We start from the raw sequence: 23,692 nt of genomic DNA, 5'->3' as shown, positions 1-23,692 counted from the left end.
TTGTTTTAATTTTAATATAAGGCTTATATTTACAGGTAAACTTAAGTTTGGTTTTAGTTTAATTCATAATTAAAATTTGTAGTTTTTCATTTAAGGGTTACTTTTTAAGAATTAGTTTAAAATAATTCCTAGAGCTGGCCAGAATAATAATAGTGATAGGGCTTTTAAGTTACATTTTATATAATAAAACTTATCACATTAATAATTAGATCTTTCAAATACAAATCCCAATTTTGTTCTCCGTTTACTGAATTATCTTTCATGTTTTACAATTGGATAATCATGTTTAATTAAGTTCAAAAATAGAAAATATTAAAATATGGTAAAATTATTTTATAATTTTTGTAATTGTAACATATGAAATACTTTGATTAGTTAAAACTCAAAATTAAATAATTGCAGTTGTATCATAAGAAACTATTAAAATAATTTTTATAATAGTTATTTAATAAGTTATATATTGTGTAATTATTATACTTCAATCATCATTCAATGAACATAAATTTTTTGTCCAAAATTAAAGTGAAAATAATAAATAAAATATATTCGAATCGTATATTATGTCTATGATAACTAATTAGTAAAAAAAAATATAATAATTTTGAGGATAAAAAATATTTGATCAATTAACAATGAAAAGAATAACAATGGAATTTGGTATGATATACATTTATAATCACAACATTTGTTAATTAAGTATCTTCCAAAAAGTTCTGTTGCTACTACTATGCGTGATGCATTGACTTAAAAATTGTTAAAATAGTTGAGCTTTTGTTAGTTAGTTAGTTTAGTTAGAATAGTTAGTTTTTTCATCTTTTATATAAATGATTCAATGCAATTTTGTTTTTCAATCTATTCAATATTTCAATGAATAATATTTTCTTTTTCATCTTTCTTATTTAATCAAAAAGATTTGTTAATGTCTTCTACCATTTTAACATGATATCAGAACAGTAATTATGTTTTAATCGTTTCCGCTTATGCTTCTATCATTCCAAGATTTAACAAAGAACCATCACCATCATGTATCAACCATCAAAAGAAGAAGAAGTTGGAGTTTAGAGTAGAAAACAAATCGAGTCACCAACAATTTGTCTTCCATTAAGTTGTTTTGGTTTCTTTATCTATACCTACGTAAAATCTCTTCCAAAACTAGTTTCTAGTTTCTGCAAGATTTTTTTCAAGAAAGATTATGCTTTTGATGGGATTAGAATAATATGGTGTGAATGATTAAGAAAAGAGAATAAAGATCAACAAGATTTTGAGATTCTTGATCAAGAATTATTCTTTAACTACAATGACGTATATGTAGTATTATTATGAGATTGATTTTGAAGTTGTCATACACACAGACATTTCTGCCAAATTGGATTTTAGAAGATCCTGCTTGTTATGCACAAAGACATGAAAATTGGCATATATTTATTGATTTCTTGATCTCTTGAATTCTTGATTTATGTGTAATTGACTTATTGGTTTCTTGAATTCTTGATCAATTAATTTCTTGATTTATTGATGTCTTGATTTCTTTATTTCTTGAATATGTAATTATTGATTTTTTTGATTTATTGTCTAGTTGGTTTCTTAATTTTCATGGATTTATTTATATCTTTATTTTTTGGCTTCTTGATTTACTGATGTATTAATTTCTAAATTTCTTGTTATCTTGTTATAAAGATATATTCTTTGTCTCCTGAACTATGGATTTCGTTATAAGTATGAAAGAAAAGGTAATAGTGAATGAGTTTCATAGATGCAAAACATACCCAATATATCTCAACTTTGTTATCTTCAAAAGTTGACAAATTCATTCACCTTTTTTTTAAGTTTTGTTTAATATAATCCCATAAGTTATGGGACATAGTTTTCTTGGAGTTTCACCATTCATTTGTTTTTTTCTCTACATCTAATTTTTAATTAAAAAAACACAACAACTCCATTTGAAATTATTAAGATGGTAAAAAATAAAGCTTTTGGAAAAATAATTTTAATTTTCATAATTTTAAAATATATTTATAACATATTTTTGTGTAGAGATGTCTAAAATCACAAATAAATGTATTTTATTATATTATGAAAAATATTTAAGTCATATATAATTTTGATATTTTATAATAACACAACGTTAAGCTCATGTGTATTTCATTTAACTATTTTTAATATTCATTCCTGTAACAGTTTAAATAAGTTTTTGTTAATTATTTTGAATTTACTATTGTAAGGATTTTTTTACATTTGAAGGCAAAAAAAAGTGAAATATTATAAATTGCACATACAAATTTAATAATCGATCTTTAAATTATGAGTTTTAAAATTTGATATTATATAAGAGTATGATACTACTCTGCTACATATTGGACTTAACTACTTTAATATTCTGTTTAACAAAATTATATATATGTTTATTTTTTAAAATTTTACTTTATATAACATATTTTATATATTATTATAGAAGTATAAAAGATAAAGTTGAAAAATAAAAATTATATTTATTTTACTTAACAAAGAGAGAAAGATCGTTATTTTTTAGGTGAGTGAGGTCCATTAGTTGTGGTTTGTGTGAAAGCCCATATAACAAAATGGGAAAGAAAAAGCTGAATAGGAATCTAATATCTATTAAGTTAAAGTATAAACAATGTGAATAAATATATCTGGAATATTTAATTTTTTTTTCGGTTGTAGTGTCACAAAATTCCTTCTCAACTTGTGTTCATTACTTCATTTCATTTCTGCCCCTTATCCTCAACTCTTTGTCTTGTCACACTGTTTTGTTCTTCTTCGTTCTCTCCTTCTCTATGTCTATCACAACCATGTCTCTCTTCAAATGTCTCACAATGGCAGAATCATCTCTTATCTCTCTTCCATCTCTCTCCAAACCCAATTACCCTTTTCTCCCAAATCATTCTAAGCACAACAAGCTGCAATTTTCATGCTCCCACTCTTCACTCTCTCGTTATCTCAGCATCAGGAAAACCCACAATTCCCCTGTGCTGACTTTTGTAGCCCAAACTTCAGATTGGGCTCAGAAGGAAGAAGGTGAAGGTGAAGGTGAAGGTGAAGGTGAAGAAGCATTGTGGGAGAACCAAGGAGAACCCAATTGGGAAAATCAAGATGCTGATGAGGAATCAGGAGAAGGAGAGGGTGCTCAAGATGGGATCTTTGAGGTGAGGGAGGAACCATCTGATGATGCAAAAATCTATGTTGGGAATTTGCCATTTGATGTTGACAGTGAGAAATTGGCCATACTTTTTGAGACCGCTGGGACTGTGGAGATTGCAGAGGTTAGTCCTTCCCCCTTTTTTGATTTGTACTAGTTGAGATTTTGTGAATAAGTGTGTTATGTTATGTTAATTTAGATGTTTTAAACTTGTTAACATGTTATAATGTGGCTCTTTTCTTGGTAAATTTGTGAATTTAGGTCATTTATAATCGGGCAACTGACCAAAGTCGCGGGTTTGGATTTGTTACCATGAGTACAGCTGAAGAAGCTGAGAAGGCTGTGGAGAAGTTCAGTGGCTATGTAAGTTGTTTGTTTATGTAAAACCAATTGGTCGGGTGGTTGGAGTATCACAGGGGATACTATAATGAATCTGGGTAGTTGAAATTATGATCAAAATTTAAGAATGACCTGCTGATATGTTTCTGAATTCTCAATGCTAATGGTCTTGTGTAAAGTGTAAACAAATAGGTACAGGGTTGTCAATTATTTATGAGATCGTGCTTGGTGTATGAATAGTGCAGGAGGAACAAGATGTTTCTATTCCATTATATTTACTTCGGTTCCGTTCTTTTTTGGTGTAACCAAAATGTCCCACTTTTTAATCACATGTTCTGTTTTGTTCTAGTTATAAAATACACCAAACATAGTTTGTCCAGAACCACAATTCCTCTTCATAGCAGTAGAATTAACCAACTTGAGTACCATCCCTTTCAACCTTTTTAAATAGCATCTTCGCAGAACTTTTTTTACGTATCTGAATTCATTTCTTTATGAAGAACAAATGTGATCTATCTATATTAATATCGAAGCATTGCAGATTGCACAACTTATAACTTCCTCTACATTTATGCTATACTGTGGAGACAACAGGGGCAAAAGTATTATGCTTTATGGGCATGTTTAAATCTTGTATTATCCTAAAGTAGTTCAACCTAGACATTGATGGGGTTGCTCTAGGAGGCTTACTAATCTTTCTAGCTGGTGTAGATGCTATCAATTTCTTGTTCATTGCTGTAATGATGCTTTGCTCTCAACATAGTAAAATTCTTGGAGATATAAATGGTGGCAAGGGATTGGAGAAGTGTTCAGACTAGATCTTGTAATTGATAGATTTTGCCTCATGAGTCATGACATTTGAATACCTTCCTAGTTCAGTATCTATTGTGTCTTATAATTGGGACCTCCAAGGAACTTTGTTTTGAATATTTTTTTTTGTAATTATACATTTTATTAGCTAAGAAGAAAATAAAACTGAATCTTTAGAATTTTGCTCTTATTAGACTACGTATGAGTAAGGAAACAATGCTGTTTTGAAATTTGTCACTTTTATTTTTTCAACTTCAAATGTGTGTTACATGTGACATGGCCTTTGCTGGAAGATGCACATGCACTGTTAATATTTTCTTCGCCATCGTTCTGTGATAGGATTTTAATGGAAGACTCTTGACTGTTAATATTGCTGCTCCAAGAGGAGCAAAGCCTGAGCGCTCACCACGTGCCTTTGATAATACCTTAAGAGTCTATGTTGGCAACTTGCCATGGAGTATTGACAATGCTCGGCTGGAGCAAATTTTCAGTGAACATGGTAAGGTTGAGAATGCTCGGGTAGTGTACGACAGAGAGACCGGTCGGTCACGTGGTTTTGGCTTTGTCACATTTTCCAGCGAGGCTGAAATCAATGATGCTATTGCTGCTCTTGATGGTCAGGTATGACGGAAGTGCTTTCTTACTTTATGTCAATGGTAACATGCAACATGCATTGTTATTAATGTGCTGAAGGCAACAACTTTTTATAGGCTAATATGTATTTGTTGCAATGCTTCAAGCATTGTGGTTAATTTATCTGTTTGAATCATTACAATGAGTGATATGGTGATTTTGATTTTCAGAGCTTGGACGGGAGGGCAATCAGAGTGAATGTTGCTGAGGATAGGCCCAGGCGTAGCTCCTTTTGAGTGGTAACTCGAGTAATCTGCCATGTCCGCTTCCGGAGTTCTTTTTACACGGTTGAGGATAGAGTGTCATTATTTAATCTTCTTTTGTAGCTGGTTTAAGATTAAATTTACATATTTTAATATTATTGATTTGCTGTCCTGATGAAAATGGTTGAAGTTTATACCAAACTGTAGAGATTTTGAAGTAACTCTATTTCTGTTTTGGCATTCTGTTTGCTATGGAGTATTGATGAAACAAAAATAAACCGAAGTTTAGAACTTGTCCTTTAGCAAAACTATGCCTCTAAAGTATGTGTGGCCTCTGTTACGGTAGTTGCAGTTCGAGTGAATAACTCACTGTTATTTTGATGAGTAAATCAATGATTTTGTTCACAAACAGAACACTGTGCCATGCATTGCAAAATACAATCGTAACATGAACAGATTTAACTATACAAATTCTTCCAAATTCAGGAACTTTACACTGGTAATTTTCACATTTAAAGAATTGATTTACTCATCACTATCAGGAAACATTATGTGAAACCACATCACATTTAAAGAACGCATCTGGCTATCAAATTTCCTTATTGATAAGGAGAAGAAGAGTTAAAGTAATTTTATAAGAGACACTGGTAATTTTCAATACCCATTCACTTTGCTCCTAGCAGTTGCCCATTTCTTTCAATATATGTAAATCACGTATAGTTTCAAGAATTGGAGTGAGATGGATGAATTTGAAAACCCCCTATTTTGCAAAGTGACAAATCTCAAATCCTCCGACTAAAAAACAAATATACAATTGAATCCTTAGAATTTTGCTTTTATTAGACTAGTATAACTGTATAAGCAATGAATCTTTTGTGCATGTACAAAGGTGTACTGAAATTCGACGGTTCTTGTTTTATCAAACTCAAATGTCTTACATGTCATATGTCCTTTACTGGAAGAAGCACGTGTATTATTAATATATTCTTCCCTAATACCTAAACAAAATTTAATCAACTTTGTAGGACAAAAACAATTAAGCCTAACAAGACATGGATAAAATCCAACACATATAGTTAAGGGTGTGTTGTAGGATATAACTAAATGGTACGTGTTTGTTCAAAATGTAAATCAACAAGTTTGTCCCTCCTCTAATACTGTAGAATCAATAATCAAACAGTAGAGTTAAGAAACACTCGAGCAATAGAATGAAGCACCAGTTCAGGGTTATCACCCCAGCCTTCCTTTTCCTTTTCATTGTCCATCTAGAGAACTAGTTGAATATTATACACCTTCACACCAAATTATAATGAACTTCAGACTAGATTGTTCATGAGGGAAGCAGAAGTTACATATAAGTATTTTAGATGTTTTAGAAATCCAAAAGTAACTGAGGGAGAATGCTCTCCAAATGAGCAGCTTCTATTTGACTAACACCCTCTGTCTCTGCAATAGCAGCAGCACGCTGAACAGCCTCTGCATCAAACAGAAAGGATTGTGTCAAGATGATTGAGAGTACGAACCATAGTCTTGAACAGACATAAATGTGTTTCTCTTTTAAGATAGGTGAACCTGTGATAAAAACCCGGAGAAGTTCACAAGTAAGCTTCAGCGCATTGCCATTAGCTGCAATGAAAATGATAGCCAATTGAGTACCCAGTAACAATTCACTAATAACGCAACTGTAGTTCCACAAAATCACAAAACCTCCACAGAATAAGAAATCTGCCAATAGAATGACATAATAAATACCAGAAGTTGGCCGATTCTTCCTTGATGTTCCAACACCTACCTGTAGCAGTAAAACTCATTAGCAGTTATTGACACACTTCAATCACGAGACATTCTGTAACTAAATATAATATAATAATATACTGAAGAATGCAAGTCCTAATTAGGATGCTACTGCTGTCAAGTGTCAACAGCACTCAGTCAGTAATAGACTACAAAATTTACTTTGAAAATCAAGTTATTTGTGAAATAGTTTGACAATCATCTTACTCTAAAACAAATGTAGCAACACAAAACCTAAATAGTGAATGAAAGACAGGAAAGTAAAAGGGAAATACTTGGAGCAAAAAATGGTTCATTACCATCTAGAAACACTGGGAAAAAAGCATTCCATCCAATGCAATAAACAAATATAGTAAATTACTACGCACTCATCTGTATACAGGTCTCTCATCTATTACAAAAACCTACACAAAACTGCTTTTAATTTATCAAATTCAATACAATTACCACACAAATTTATTAACTAAGCTGTTAGCACATAGTACACATGGATGCTAATGTGGTCGTTACAGATATTAAGAATAAAATGAGAAAAAATAAAGTTAGACTGAAAGATAACATGTAGGCATGTTACCAAACACGTGGTTGGTTAATTATTTTTTTTATATACCAAGGGTATTTCCTCACCCTTTTTGGGTAAGGAACTAATCTCTTTCGAGGTACGTGACTACTCCTCCCAACAAGTGTTACTCCTATGAATCAAACCTTGACCTTTTTGTCATCCTGAGTATCTAGTAGAGCCTTACACCAGTGGACCAACACCTTCTTGTTCGTTGTTGGTTAATTAGCTAGTAAAGTAGTGTAGTTAGTTGGTGATTGATTAGATGCATATCAGTTGTCTCTCTACTCTATACAAGATTAAAAGCTATACATTAGCAATGTATCAAACAGCTATCCAAGTTCCACCTTAGTTTTTCCTTTCTCACATTTTTTCTCTCGGGATTTTGCCCCATTTTCAACAAGAGATCCCATCTTAGGCCTAGCAAGCTTGGTTTACCAATGGTTGTTGATATCCAAGCTTCAACACAAAAATAGAACAAGAACAACACATAATATGATAATAAGAAAATGAAAAGGAACTCAAACTTGGTGGTTTTCCACTGACTGAAGCACTAAATATTCAGCAATGAAGTTATTGATAACTAGAAAAACAATAACACTTGGAATTAAAACCACAAAACAATTCATTCTACTAAAAAAGAGTAGCAAAATAAATCCAGTGTCCCAAACTCTGTTGTCCAGATTTAACAACACAATAAGATTCATATAGTTCAAATTAAAAATTAGCCAAGGAGATAAAAATGAAAACCTCAGAGTCTAAAGCATCGCTGGCAGTGGATCGCGTTGTCCAAACGCGCTTCAAAATGGCACGAATCAGATCCTGTTAATAACCACGGATGCAAAAGTTAAATATTACAATACATAAGAATTGAATTGAAATTATGGTATAAAAAACGAGTGGAGAAAGGATTGTAGAGTTATACACACTCAAATGTGGCTTCCTCCATTGCAGTATTTGATTGATCGATTATAATAATACCCCGTTTTTAGTTCTCCAATCACCACCACAGTGATATTGCTAGTCGTGTGATAAAAAATTAATAATTAAGTATTGTTGGTACACTTTTTTGGAATAGACCATTCCTGTTCCTGTGCTATTATATACTTTGGTTTTATAGATCAGTGGGGTAGATAAGTTAAAAGGGGAGGGCTGGACTGGGCAATTGTTTTGGGCTGAGCCCTGTCACTATTACCGTTATTCCATGATTTCCTCCACTTCCTCAAAATTAGGCGTAAAATTGATGACCATAGCCCTAAAGGCCCAAATATTTTAGAGCCCGAAGAAGGGCCTAGTGGCGGTCTTCTGGGCCCGGAGGACATTCTACCCCAATTTACATAGTTCCAAAAATACCCTTGCACTAAAACTGTATTTTCAGGTCTCTACCCTCCATCACCATCAATCATCACAATCCAAAATCACGATCCCTATTGCAAAATTAAAAATCACGTCTTTATTTACAGATCCTGACTTGTAAAATCCGCTGCATAATTCCCTCGATACCCTTTTGATTTAATTTACGTTGGCACCAAACAAATACAAGTGAATTGATAAATTGGTGGTAGGGTTGTTTTTTCTTTCCCAGAAATGGCGAAAGTATGCAAGTCGCAAGAAGAAATTGCGAATGAAGCTATAAAGCATGCTTTGAAGGCTTTGAAGAAGCGCCATTTGCTCGAAGAAGCAGCTCATGCTCCAGCTTTTCAAGCTCTTTCTAGACCCTTCGCTTTTCAGGTCCCTTTTCCTCTGTAAATACAATTAACAATAATATTAATGTTTTTCTTATTCAATGGGACTGTGCTGATATTTCCATACTAGTTATATTTTGCAAATTTGTTCAATCATCGGTTCCAATAGAATAGTGTTTATAATCAATTTTACCAATTTAGCGAGTGAACCCTTTTTAATGGGTCAAAAAAGTTCTGTTTTTTAACCTTGTGGTGTCATATTTTGTTCTATCCATAAAATGAAACTCTTGTTATATTTTGTCCGGGTCTAACATGTATATTCGACTTTACAGTAGTGTTGTTACTTGGATCATGATCTTTGTCTAACAATTGGAATGTTTTGTTGATTTAAATACTGTATGTATGTCCTTGAAGGGATCTGAGTGGAAAGAGAAAGCGGACAATCTGCAAGTGGAACTTCAGCAATGCTACAAAGCTCAATCTCGGCTGTCGGAGCAACTTGTTGTGGAAGTAGCTGAGTCTCGAGTTTCAAAAGCTTTGGTTCAAGAGAAAGAAACAGCACTTGCTGATCTGCAAAAGGAGTTGACCGAAGTGAGGTTGCTTAATATTTTTTTCTCTGTTTTGATGGCCATCAATATCTTATTTATCCGAGTTGTGGTGCTGTGCAAATGATCACAACTTAAATTAATTTTTCAGGGAGGAGAGCTCTCAATTAAAGTTGGACTTGGAACAAAAGATTAAAGAGCTAGAAGTGGTTGCGAGTGAGAATTCAGAACTCAAATCACAGCTGGAGCAGATGACTTCTAAAGCTAAGAACGCCGAAGCTGAAAACAAGATGTTGATTGATCGCTGGATGTTAGAAAAGATGAAGGATGCTGAACGCCTCAATGAGGTATAGCATCTTCTCATTCATATTATGTACTTTTGGAATTAGTGATTCAGTATCCATATGCATTCTCTATTAGAATGGGTGTCGCTTTGGTATCTGGTTTTTTTAAGCCTTTTGGGTCAATTGTATTAGAATCAACATCAGCTATTGCTAAGTGCTAACCTGCTACTGGAGCTATTAATGAGCCAAGCCGGCTCGAGAGCTACTCAACATTTGGTTCTCTAATAACTCAATAAGCTAGGCTTGTGAGTTCATAAGCTGAGTTTGAACTTGAAATTCTGGCATGTTTAATAAATGAGTGAGCTTTAGCTTCACAGATTCGACTCATTAGCTCTTGAGATAGCTTGAAACAGACGCACACATGTATACACACTTAAGAGTCCCTACTCCGATTATCAATGGAGTCTTAAAACTCAAATGAGCTATGACCCGCCAATCCACCAGTAATGCACCTCTATTTAACATAACTTGAACAGCTGGCGGTTGTCTTCTTTATGATGTGTTGGCTCATGTTTTGACTGAGCTGAGCTTAAGTCAAGCAAATTTCATTGAGCTAAGCTTGAGCTAAGCCAAACTTGGCTCAGTTCAGCTCATTACTAGCACCTACTACTGATGTTGTGTTGCTAGCTGTGGTAAATGTCATTCACCTGACACAGCAATTAGTGCGTCTATTTTTTAACTTATTCAATAATTAAAATTTTGTGCTGTGTCCAGTAGTATTTTTTTTTTTTTTAAAAGTCAAGTGCATGATTGAATTGAAATACCGTGATAGTTACACGAGTAACTAAAGTTTCTTACATGTAGACCCCTCTCAAGACTCTGATGCTTCTAGTTTTGGTAGCAGTACGATTTTCCAATTGTTCCTTATGCTGCTGATTCAACTAATAATATATTTCCTATTTTAGGCAAATGCACTATATGAAGACATGGTCCAGCGTCTAAGGGCCAGTGGTTTAGAACAACTTGCAAGGCAGCAAGTGGATGGCATAGTTCGTCGAAGTGAAGAAGGTGCTCAAGTCTTTTTAGAGTCAAACATCCCCTCCACATGCAAATATAGGCTCAATGCACATGAAGGTGGTTGTGCTGCCATATTGTTTGAGTACAATTCAAGTAAATTGGTTACTGGAGGACAGGATCGGTCAGTTAAAGTATGGGATACAAATACAGGATCGTTATGTTCTAGTCTTCATGGCTGCCTTGGCTCAGTGTTAGATCTCACAATCACCCATGATAATCGATCTGTCATCGCTGCAAGCAGCTCAAACAACTTGTATGTGTGGGATCTCAACTCAGGCCGTGTTCGTCATACCCTTACTGGCCACACAGATAAAGTTTGTGCTGTTGATGTCAGCAAGGTGTCAAGTCGTCATGTTGTGAGTGCAGCCTATGACCGTACTATAAAAGTTTGGGATTTGGTGAAAGGTTATTGCACTAGCACAATCATTTTTCACAGCAACTGCAATGCTCTTTCCTTCAGCATGGATGGACAGACCATATTTTCTGGACATGTTGATGGTAATCTTCGGTTATGGGACATTCAGACAGGGAAGCTACTTAGCGAGGTTGCTGGACATTCACTTGCTGTCACATCAATATCCCTTTCTCGAAATGGAAATGTTGTATTGACCAGCGGAAGGGACAATTTGCACAATTTGTTTGATGTGCGATCCCTGGAAGTTTGTGGCACGCTAAGAGCCGCAGGTAACCGGGTGGCTTCAAATTGGAGTCGATCCTGTATTAGTCCAGACGACAATCATGTTGCTGCTGGGTCTGCTGATGGATCTGTTTATATTTGGTCAATATCTAAAGGTGATATAGTTAGTACACTGAAGGAACACACATCTTCTGTACTGAGTTGTAGGTGGAGTGGGATTGGAAAACCCCTAGCTTCAGCTGACAAGAATGGGATTGTTTGCCTTTGGACATAGTGTGCTTTCATTTCTTTGAATACACTTGCTGAGTTTGACCCCTCAAGAAAGAAAAACAAAAGAAGGCTTGCATGCATCACGCAGAGGAGGTTGGTAATGCTCAATTCCACACTTTCCACATTGGCTGGCTAAATTCATTTATCAAACTTTTAATGTTCATACAGGGTATATACTATTGAAATTAGGAAAATGTACATATTAGTTTTTTTAAAAATGATTTAAACTAGTGTCTCCACTTCTCGAATGATGTTTGAATAGTTCTAACTGATTTGTGATTGAGCTCCTTTGTTAGATACTAATGTTGAAGGGGCAAAATCTGTTGAAACATGCAACAGCCAAACTGTATTTAACGTTGAGATAGCAGCAGGTTAAATGACTAATACAACACCAGCTACCAGGTTATGTAATGCTGTTATTAAAAGTTATCACATTTCTAACAAGCAATGTTACTTGCAAACACTTTCAGTCGTGAGTTCCTGTATTGTTATTGGATGCCATTCTGTATTTTAATTTGAACACTTGTACACATTGCAAGTATTCTGTTAATATCCCTAATTGCATAATGTTGCAAAAGATTTGTAGATAATGAGTTGAACAATTGGGTTAATTTCAGGACCTGCAATTGTTGGTAGTGGTCATGTTAACCCAAACTTTAGGTGCCTTTCCCAGTAAGTAGTCTCGTGAGCACATGAACAATGTGCAATCTCAAACATCAAATTTGGACTTGTAGTTCATGGACCCCAATAATAAAGAAAGACAAGACTAGTGCAGTGGTTCTCAAGCATGGGATTTTTTAATAAAAAAGGTTCTTTAAATTTCAAACCACAGCCAAAAGTACCATAGAAATGCTGAAAATGTGGGGGAAATGGGTAAAATACGTGACAGATTTTACTCTACTGGGTAAGATGATTTACTTCATGTAATTCGACCAAATAGCTAGATATGATTTATTAGGAATTAAGTATACCTAATGTTTTTTCCAAGTGTTGGAATCTCATTGCGTTACGCTAATATAACTCTTTAGTACAAGTAATTAGCATGCGCATCACTCTGCTATTGCAATTTGCAGAAGTCGTGGAAATCATTTTCATACTTGAACTAAGAGGCAAAACATGGTTCTTATACAAAGATAATGAGTGTGCCGTGCAAAGCAAGCAACACATCAAAAAAATAATAACTAACAAACTTAATAAGTAACTTCCACTCTAAGTAACCAATTAATAATCCCATACACAACATCTAATCACAAGCTTGTGTGGAACATCTTCTCTGCTTCAAGTTCTTCAAGGGTTGGTGTTGGTGAGAGTACGATAGTAACTTCCTTATTTGCAATTGAGTATAACCTTTGAAGATCAAAATTCTCAGAATGCCTTCTCTGAATGAAAAAATTTCAACTACAAAAATTATTACTTCATATTTGCAAACTTTTCGCTATAAAATTTTAGCTTATCTCCTTTTGATTGTTGAATCTGTATAATATAATTAGATCATCGGGCGTGAGATGATGCGTGAGGTACAACTATGAAGAAAACATTATCCTTTCAAATAATATTAAAAATCTGCAAATTCAGGCCTTGAGCAAAATTTGGAATTTCTAGATTAACTTCCTATTAATTAACAAGTCTATCTTAAAACATCAACACACCCAAAGTGATAGATTCAAACTAGAAAGAGTACAACTGAGCTATATGTAATTACAATGAGAATTGTATCAGCTGATCTAAGATCATTGTTTAGGAAATATAAAATAAGAAAATTGATATTAGAAAATTAAGTATAATATTCCATATATCAAATAATCAAAACATCAACTTCATAGCAAAACTTTAACTTTATCTTAAACAGTATTATTAAGACATTTGTTAACATTCAAATTAGATATTCACCAAAAGCAATAAACTGGTAAAATGTGTTGAACACGTTACACTGAATTCAAGGCAAATTAAAAGCACAATGTATAGTGTTATCACTTGTTGAGAGATATACTGGATGGCTGCACTACTTTCCAAAGCCATAAAATTAGTTATGGATTGGGAAAGTAAAATTGGTACATTCACGTATAATAGGAAGTTAGAATATATGTTTGGAATGGAAGAATTTTTACAAGGTCAATTCATTCATCATTTATGTATTAGCTGACTCCTAAATAAATATAAAAGTAATACAAATAAATAGTAAAAATACTTTATACATGGGTATAGATATAACACTGCTGGTTACTCTCCTCCACCATCATGCTAGTTATGGTAAACCGTGATCAACATGCAATTCAAAGATGATACTTGAAGCACAACATAACGATTTGACACTAAGTTATTTAGATCAGGAACCTAACTGCCAAGTTTGTTCCACTTATTATTTATTCCTCAGGCAAAAACAAAGAATAGTCACCACCAGACATGGTTTCAATGTATTTTAAAAATACTACTCAAAATGAAGTGCATGTGTTTTAACTCTTGGATGCATCATTAGTCTTCGTTTTTTTAAGATGGGATAGCATTACTACGCATTCCTTAAACAAAACTTTGTTATTCTAAATTTCTAATGTGTGTCTAAGGACTAAGGGCACTTTAACATACCAATGCAGATAGGTTTGCATTAAGAATAGGTGAACACTGAACACAATAGAAAAACCAAACAAAATTTGTTTAGGTGTCTTAATGGTTTATAGAGAGTATTTACCGGGGAATGTTCCACTAACTTGGATCATGGGTAGCAATTGTAGGGGATATAGAGCAACACTAGATGGAACCAAATATTGGATAGTGAAGAAACTCATGAGGTGCAGAATGGGGAGAAAATGGTTACATCAGATGCAGAGAGGCATATCTAAGAAGCAGGGTTTATGGCATGGCAATGGAGGCTTCCTACCCAATCAAAAATTCCCCCACTAAACCAACAAAACATTCACCATTTTCTAAATATGAACTTTAAAAATAAGATTCAGCCTTGAATAGCCCTGTTTATTTGTTGTTGTTTTCTTCTTTGACAGCGATGATAGCATTTTTTTTTTTGTACTACCAAATATATCTCTCACCTTTTGACCTTGAGTAAGGAACTAATTCTGCTAACCCTTATGTGATTGTCCCTCCCAACAAGTGTCGCTCCTAAGATTTGAATCATTGACCTGGAAATCTAGTGGGGGGCCTTACACTACTACATCAACGCATTGCATTGTTGGTTGATGATAACAGGTTTGTATCACAGACTAGATGCCTAAGTACCCATAGATATTGTTATGTTTGTGTCATGATGAAATAAAATGTTCAATTTGATTGCTTCCATTTCGAATCATAACCCTCTTCATTTCAACTAAAAATAATATAAGTAACTGATTTTCTTCCTGAGACCTTGTTACGGTACACAAAATAAAACGCATAAAAAAATTATCCAATACATCAATGAATAGAAAATTCATAGTAAAGGAGCAGTGACATTAAACATTATAAAAATCAAACCCATGTTCTACTCATACTTTACAAATGTTTATGAGCTCAGTATGATTTCCCACAATGAATCAAGCTTCCAGCACCAAGGAAAAGACCAAAAACAGCAGCACTCCCAAGCGTAGTTTGACCGATGTGCCTAATTTTCAAAAAACCTGGTACCCTATACCTAATAGCTTCATATGTCCCATACACCGCACCTACGGCGCCGCCAACAGCGCCTCCAACGGCAACGCCGGCGGTGACACGAGCGAGGCAGCTGTCCTTAGCCATTGGAAACGAAAGTCAGAATCAATGAAATGACGCGATTTGTGTTTACTAGGGTTTGTGAGACCGAGTTGCGGTGGGGAGGGAACTGACGAAGACAAAAACAAAAACAAAAAACGAGATAGTTAAAAAAAATGCCCAAAGAATCTCGCTTATAGGTTTTTTTGAACCCAGGAATTTTCGGTTACACACTTAGACCACGTGACCACCACTCACAGTAAGTTTCTTTTAGATATTGAATATTTAACTTTTATAATATATTTTGTAATTTAATGAAAACTTGTAGCATTAAATCAATGTTTTGCTGGTAACTACTATTTAGTATGTATATAAGAATTATTCGTAATATTAACATGTTTTTGATTTATTAATTATGTCGTACTTTCTTAAATAAAACTAATACAAATTATTTATAAATCACATATTAAATGTGTAAAAAATTTATATTGATTGTGCAAGGATATTATGAAACTTTTACCATGATGGTTTTTCTTTTTGACCGGTTGAGAAGTTGATTTAGTTTATATTATCTTTTAAAAAGTATTTAATTTTTAATTCAAATTTGAGCCAGATTAACTTTTAAGTTTTTTGTTTTATATTATGTTGGAACCAAAATGACTTCAAAACTTCAAGTTTTAAATATCTTATTTAGGTTCTCTAAGTGGTTTAGGATGTTTTTAAGGTGGTTTTTTATAATTATATAGAAAATATAGTGAGATTATATATTTGAATTTTATGTAAACAACATTTTAACACAATTTTAAAAAAAATGATTTATAGATTTTATAAGAAATAGAAGCATTATATAGAACATGTAAAGTTTCATAAAATCTCAATAATTATAGATTATAACTCTATCTACTAATTGAGAAGAAACATTATAGAGAATGAAATATGCTCTGGTGGTGGTTGAGAAAATGAGACACCATGTTGAAATGGTCATCATTTTCTACTAGACACTAACGAATTTTTTGTTCCCATCATTGTTGCAACAATTGCATAAAGAGTAATATTAAAAAGAATGGAGATTCACTTTCTTTAAGTAATTCATACATATCTTATCTATCAATTTTAAGGATATCTAATAATTTAAATATACTTACTAATGAGAAAAACTTGTTTAAAGATAGCTCTAACATATCACATTTAGAGACACTCAGTTAAACATTGACACGTCATTAATTGGAATGAAATTCTTAATATATTGTCAATATTTTATTGGTTGTCTCCTCATATATATATATATATATATATATAACTCGTCCATATAAACTTACCCACCCATACGAAAAATCATATAGAAGTACGTCTTGAAATGTAATGATGGTGTACTTTAATACTGAAGTCTGAAATCCAAAATACAAAAACTAATGTGCCATCATGATTTACAAATCCATGGTAAATTTGTTGTTATGTATATTGTAAACTTTGTTTGTGTATTCATTTATGTTCCTTAAATTTTGTTGTTTTTCACATTGTTAGTTGTTGTGAACTTTCACACTAATCTCTTCATTATCCAAAGTCCCTGAAGTTTAATTTATTGAGATTCAACATAAAAAATGTTAGTTTTGTCAGTTATGATTTATTACTTTAAATTGTTCATTCACATTTATTTTTTAATTTTATATTATAACTATTTTGATTTACATGACTATTTGTTGTTTCAATTCATACAAGTGCTACAACTTTATATTTATATTGTATTACTAAACTAATAAATATTTATGTTTAACTAACAACTTGTATATTTTACTTAATTATAATTTTAAATATATTTTTCAAAACCAGCACGAAATGACCCGTACAAATGCATGAGTATAGTGCTAGTTAAATACAAAAGAAAAAAAATTTAGGAAGTGTAAGTAAAGAGATGACGTTAATATAGATGATGTGATTTTGTTGTCGTTGAAGGTACCGGATTATTGAATTATTAGATTGTGATTATAATTCTTTTTACTTCTCTTTTAAGCTTGATGTATATCTCAGGTTTCATAATGCATAGGATAAAGTATCTTTAATCTGTGGAACGGGCTTTGGAGCCTTTGGGTTCTGAGAACTCTGACTTAAAGTACATATATAGAGCTTAAGGTTGAATTGGGCTTTTAAAAGATTGGGCGTACGAGTTTCGGAACAGAGTTGTCACTGGACAGTTCCATTGCTTCTTCTTGCTTGCAGCTTGCTGATATTATTGTTGGAAATTGAGATTTATAATCACCCCTTCATATTGCTAAGATATGTTTTGGTGAGAAGATATTATGCTACCCCCTCTTATGAAAACACACATATTTAACTTTAAGGCTGAGAAGAATCTCAAACTTAACTTTAAGGTCACATATTATTATTTTTCTCTAAAAACAAACATGATATAAGGTCAGAAATGAGATTTTTTCATAAAGTCAATTATATTTTCCTTATATTTTTCTAATTGACTACTTAGAATTGTATTCACATTTTTTAACAGGGATGACTTACTCCAAGAGTAAGTTTTTTAAATTTACTCCACATTTTAACTATCAATTTTAGAAAAATCCAATAGTTTGAATTAGTAAGGAGAAAAACTTGTCTAGAGACACCCATAACATATTACCTTTAGAGACATCCCATTGAACATTGACACATCATAAAATTGTGAGTCTCACTTCATTAATTCAACTTTAAGCTTTAATGGGAGAGAGAAGGGATAGCAAGAGAGAAAGGGGAAGAAAAAAAAAGAAATTGGATTAATAAAGTGAAGAAAAATATTTGTATATATATATATATATATATATATATATATACAAATATTTTTCTTCACTTTATTAATCCAATTTCTTTTTTTTTCTTCCCCTTTCTCTCTTGCTATCCCTTCTCTCTCCCATTAAAGCTTAAAGTTGAATTAATGAAGTGAGACTCACAATTTTATGATGTGTCAATGTTCAATGGGATGTCTCTAAAGGTAATATGTTATGGGTGTCTCTAGACAAGTTTTTCTCCTTACTAATTCAAACTATTGGATTTTTCTAAAATTGATAGTTAAAATGTGGAGTAAATTTAAAAAACTTACTCTTGGAGTAAGTCATCCCTGTTAAAAAATGTGAATACAATTCTAAGTAGTCAATTAGAAAAATATAAGGAAAATATAATTGACTTTATGAAAAAATCTCATTTCTGACCTTATATCATGTTTGTTTTTAGAGAAAAATAATAATATGTGACCTTAAAGTTAAGTTTGAGATTCTTCTCAGCCTTAAAGTTAAATATGTGTGTTTTCATAAGAGGGGGTAGCATAATATCTTCTCACCAAAACATATCTTAGCAATATGAAGGGGTGATTATAAATCTCAATTTCCAACAATAATATCAGCAAGCTGCAAGCAAGAAGAAGCAATGGAACTGTCCAGTGACAACTCTGTTCCGAAACTCGTACGCCCAATCTTTTAAAAGCCCAATTCAACCTTAAGCTCTATATATGTACTTTAAGTCAGAGTTCTCAGAACCCAAAGGCTCCAAAGCCCGTTCCACAGATTAAAGATACTTTATCCTATGCATTATGAAACCTGAGATATACATCAAGCTTAAAAGAGAAGTAAAAAGAATTATAATCACAATCTAATAATTCAATAATCCGGTACCTTCAACGACAACAAAATCACATCATCTATATTAACGTCATCTCTTTACTTACACTTCCTAAATTTTTTTTCTTTTGTATTTAACTAGCACTATACTCATGCATTTGTACGGGTCATTTCGTGCTGGTTTTGAAAAATATATTTAAAATTATAATTAAGTAAAATATACAAGTTGTTAGTTAAACATAAATATTTATTAGTTTAGTAATACAATATAAATATAAAGTTGTAGCACTTGTATGAATTGAAACAACAAATAGTCATGTAAATCAAAATAGTTATAATATAAAATTAAAAAATAAATGTGAATGAACAATTTAAAGTAATAAATCATAACTGACAAAACTAACATTTTTTATGTTGAATCTCAATAAATTAAACTTCAGGGACTTTGGATAATGAAGAGATTAGTGTGAAAGTTCACAACAACTAACAATGTGAAAAACAACAAAATTTAAGGAACATAAATGAATACACAAACAAAGTTTACAATATACATAACAACAAATTTACCATGGATTTGTAAATCATGATGGCACATTAGTTTTTGTATTTTGGATTTCAGACTTCAGTATTAAAGTACACCATCATTACATTTCAAGACGTACTTCTATATGATTTTTCGTATGGGTGGGTAAGTTTATATGGACGAGTTAACTTTGTCGGTGGAAGTGCTAAGAATTTGAGAAAGTACTTGAATAAAGTTATTTTGTGTGAACAAACTTATTTTATAATCTATTATTATGCATTAAGATCTTTTTGACAATAATTAAAAGAAAGCTATTATGTGAAAAAAAATTATATGATCTTAAAACTATTACAATAGTTCTTTCAAAAACCAATATTTTGAGTCTACGTCTTCTACTTGTTTTGTTTCTTCACGAATTCCATTTTAGTTGCACATATTATTGAATAAATTTACATAATTATTTAATAAACTAAGATAAAATGACTTTGTTGTTACCTAGTTAGTGGAAGCTTCAAAGATAGCTTATTCTCCTTAATATAATAATGGTCTAATTTAGCTGTCCTCGGTGGCTACAATAATCCAACATCAAAGTGATTGATTAGTTTTAGACATTGATGGTTAAGAGTAAACTTGAAAAGAGTCACTTGGCTTCACTTTTTATTAGTGTTGTGAGAACCAGACTAGACTTGACAATTCCACCAGTCTGATCGCTGACCGGACTTAAAAACAACTTCGATTTGCAGTCTTAACCAAATGAGGTTTGAACCGCTTTGAACTGGGGAAATTCCGGTCCAATTGTGTTAAACCTGGTTCAACCGCATTAACTTGGGAAGTAAACCGGAATGTTTAATTAAAAAAGATGAAGATATGTTAATTCAATATAATTATTAATTATATAAGACTTTATATATACAAATAATTATATTTTTCTAGATAATTATGTATACAGTTTAACTGTTAAAACCAGTTAAACTTAATACAGGACATCTTCCGGTTTAACATTTGGCTCGACTTTCTCAACATTGCTTATTATACATACATAAGATGATATAGTTAGTAATATCCTATTAATTAAAAAAATCATCAATAAATTTATATTTTATTATTATTTGATTCTAAAATAAGATTAGTATAAAAATACATATTATTATTATTTGACTCTAAAATAACTACAAACAATATGTTACGATTCATATTATTACTATTTTAATATTGCTATAGTAACATCATATTTTAATATTGTATAGGTAATCATATACCTTTTATTTTTAAATAGTTATCCTCATTTTTTTTGTAATTTTTTAATTTCATCCTTATGCATTAAAGTACACTCGTGTGAATAGATTTTTTAACAGTTTATAAATATAAAATTGTCAAAATCAATTCAACTAAAAATAAGATGAAAATTTGAAAAATCCAACAATGTATAAAATAAAGATAAAGATATTGATTGAGGAAAAACAAATTTAAAATTTTGTACTACTATTATTGTCCTATAATGGTCAATGATATATTGTGATTTATCCACAAGATATGAATTATAATATACATTTATTTATTTGATGAATATGAAATTAATTAACATATATGACCATTTAATTTAATTAACTAACTGTCTATAATAACATTTTTTAACTAAACCATAAAATTTGAACTATTTCTTTAAGACATTAAATATAATTATTTATTTATCAATATAATTATAATTGTGCATTAAGTTTCTAATGTTAAAGTAATCGTGTAATATGCTTAATTAATCACACACGTTATGAAATTCAATGAATTACAACAAATTATAGCTTAATGAATCAAAATATAAAAAAATTATCGGATAAAAAATTAATGAGTAGATATTACTCAATTAATAATCCACAAATTTATTAATTATAATACTACAAATTTATATTCCATTTTTGTAACTGATCCATAAATTCAAAGAAAAAATAGAATATAAAATGAAATGAAATATAAATATTCTGAAATTTATTATTTACGATTATGGAAATTTATATCCATAATGAGCATCACTTAAAATTATGGAATTATAAATAATTTAATCAAAATATAAATCAAATCAATTGATTATCACAATCAAATCAAATTGTTTTAATATTTTGATTGTCACATCCTATTAAAAATAAAAAACATCATCAAAAATCAAATCACAAAACTAATTGTGAGAACAATAATTTAATTTTTAGATAATGGAATAAAAGATATTCAAAGACAATCATGCCTCATAATTTTAGTTTCTAAAGTGTAACTAACAATTAATTAATTATATATAATGTCATTTTTGTAACTACTTGAAAAAAATTGAACTTTTATGTTTCTTTATGACATTATTATTTAATTATTTCTTTATCAATATAATTATACATTTGCATTAAATTTTTAATGTTAAAGTAACCATATAATACGCTCAATTAATCACACATGCTATAGAATTCAATGAATCAAGACAAATTACATGTTAACGGTTCCAAATTTAAACAAATTATCAGGAATAATTTAAAACATTAATGATTGGATATTAATAAATATTCTATAATTAGTTATAATTTTACGAATTTATGTTCCAATTCCAATTTTGTAATTGATCCATAAATTAAAACAAAATAGAATATAAATGAAATTAAATATAAATATATTTTGCGAATTAATTATTTACAATTATGCATACTTATATCCATAATGAACATTGCTTGAAATTAGTGAATCATAAATAATTTAATCAAAATATAAATCAAATCAATTAATTATCATAATCAAATAAAATTGTTTTAATATTTTGATTATTACATCTATTGAAGAGAAATTCAATGCGAAAACACAATAAAAAAATCAAATAACAAAATTATTTGTGGAGGACAATTATTTAATTTTTAGATAACAGAGCAAAATGCATTCAAAGACAATAATGCCTAATAATTACGGGTTTTAAAGTATATTACCAATTGATTAATTGTGTATAATGTCATTTTTTAAATGATCGAAAATATTTATACTTTTTTGTTTGTCTTTGACATAAAAAATTGAATTATTTAATTATTTCTTTATTAATATAATTATAACTATGCATTAAGTTTACATTGTTAAAGTAACTGTGTAATATGTTCAATTAATCACACAGCGACGTTATGAAATTCAATGAATCAAGATATATTATAGGTTAACTGTTCCAAATATACACAAATTATGATGAATGATATAAAACATTAATGAGTAAATATTACTCAATTAATATTCCACAAATTTATTAGTTATAATAATGCAAATTTATATTACATCTTTGTAACTGATCATAAATTCAAACAAAATAGGATATAAATGGAATTAAATGTTAATATTCCACAAATTTATTAGTTATAGAATAGAATATAAATTAAATTAAATTGTCTTCAGTGGTTGTGACTGATATGGTGATCACATTTACTATGATTAATTAGATAAAATATACATGTTTAACAATTAAACATGCCAAATTATTTATGATTAAAATTAAAAAGATTAAAGATTATTCTTACTAATTTAAGGTTGACACATTCAGATAGTGAAAGAAATAACTTCGAATGAAAAATGACAAACACATAATAAAAGTAAAGAACTATTCTTCTACACTCACATAATGAATGTAATGTCTAATCGTTGCGTTCTAGGATGTGAAGTTTTTATTCTGCAAATGTTGAAACAAAGAATATGGCCAATTCGTACTTACTACTTTAGAAAAATAAACACATAGGAAAAAATATTTTAACAAATATCATGTAAGGGAAAAATAATCAAATTCATTTATTGTGCACATGAGAATAGAATTGAAGATTTTAGTAAGATAAGCACACAAAGACATAAAACTAACCTATATAGATGCTCTAAGAGAGAGTAAAAGTGGAAATAAAGAG

General features: G+C 30.9%; 4 protein-coding genes and 1 long non-coding RNA gene across 5 annotated transcripts; 3 read left to right on the top strand and 2 right to left on the bottom strand.

Moving 5' to 3' along the window:
- On the top strand, nt 2,698–5,435 carry LOC109362674 (28 kDa ribonucleoprotein, chloroplastic-like). Its single transcript, XM_019608639.1, has 4 exons — nt 2,698–3,281; nt 3,419–3,520; nt 4,646–4,927; nt 5,110–5,435. Exons 1-4 carry the CDS (start codon nt 2,796–2,798, stop codon nt 5,173–5,175), a joined length of 936 nt encoding a protein of 311 aa, XP_019464184.1. The 5' UTR covers nt 2,698–2,795; the 3' UTR covers nt 5,176–5,435.
- On the top strand, nt 3,527–4,377 carry LOC109362675. Its single transcript, XR_002109432.1, has 2 exons — nt 3,527–3,695; nt 3,752–4,377. It is a non-coding gene; the product is annotated as an uncharacterized LOC109362675 (long non-coding RNA).
- On the bottom strand, nt 6,085–21,892 carry LOC109362756 (centromere protein X). Its single transcript, XM_019608770.1, has 8 exons — nt 21,880–21,892; nt 16,855–16,865; nt 13,918–13,923; nt 8,421–8,515; nt 8,246–8,317; nt 6,895–6,934; nt 6,715–6,768; nt 6,085–6,618 (listed from the first exon to the last, which is right to left on the bottom strand). The coding sequence occupies exons 4-8, from the start codon at nt 8,442–8,444 to the stop codon at nt 6,515–6,517; spliced, it is 294 nt and encodes a 97-aa protein (XP_019464315.1). The 5' UTR covers nt 8,445–8,515; nt 13,918–13,923; nt 16,855–16,865; nt 21,880–21,892; the 3' UTR covers nt 6,085–6,514.
- Nucleotides 8,813–12,316, top strand: LOC109362755 (autophagy-related protein 16). The gene is made up of 4 exons (XM_019608769.1): nt 8,813–9,226; nt 9,595–9,776; nt 9,877–10,072; nt 10,975–12,316. Exons 1-4 carry the CDS (start codon nt 9,083–9,085, stop codon nt 11,995–11,997), a joined length of 1,545 nt encoding a protein of 514 aa, XP_019464314.1. The 5' UTR covers nt 8,813–9,082; the 3' UTR covers nt 11,998–12,316.
- Nucleotides 15,378–15,823, bottom strand: LOC109362757 (reactive oxygen species modulator 1). Its single transcript, XM_019608772.1, has one exon. It carries the CDS (start codon nt 15,714–15,716, stop codon nt 15,492–15,494), a length of 225 nt encoding a protein of 74 aa, XP_019464317.1. The 5' UTR covers nt 15,717–15,823; the 3' UTR covers nt 15,378–15,491.

The sequence above is a fragment of the Lupinus angustifolius genome, chromosome LG12 (genome assembly GCF_001865875.1).
Source record: "Lupinus angustifolius cultivar Tanjil chromosome LG12, LupAngTanjil_v1.0, whole genome shotgun sequence".
Taxonomy (NCBI): Eukaryota; Viridiplantae; Streptophyta; class Magnoliopsida; order Fabales; family Fabaceae; genus Lupinus; species Lupinus angustifolius.
The sequence above is the reverse complement of the archived record's forward strand: the minus strand, read 5'-3'. Positions and strand labels throughout refer to the sequence as shown.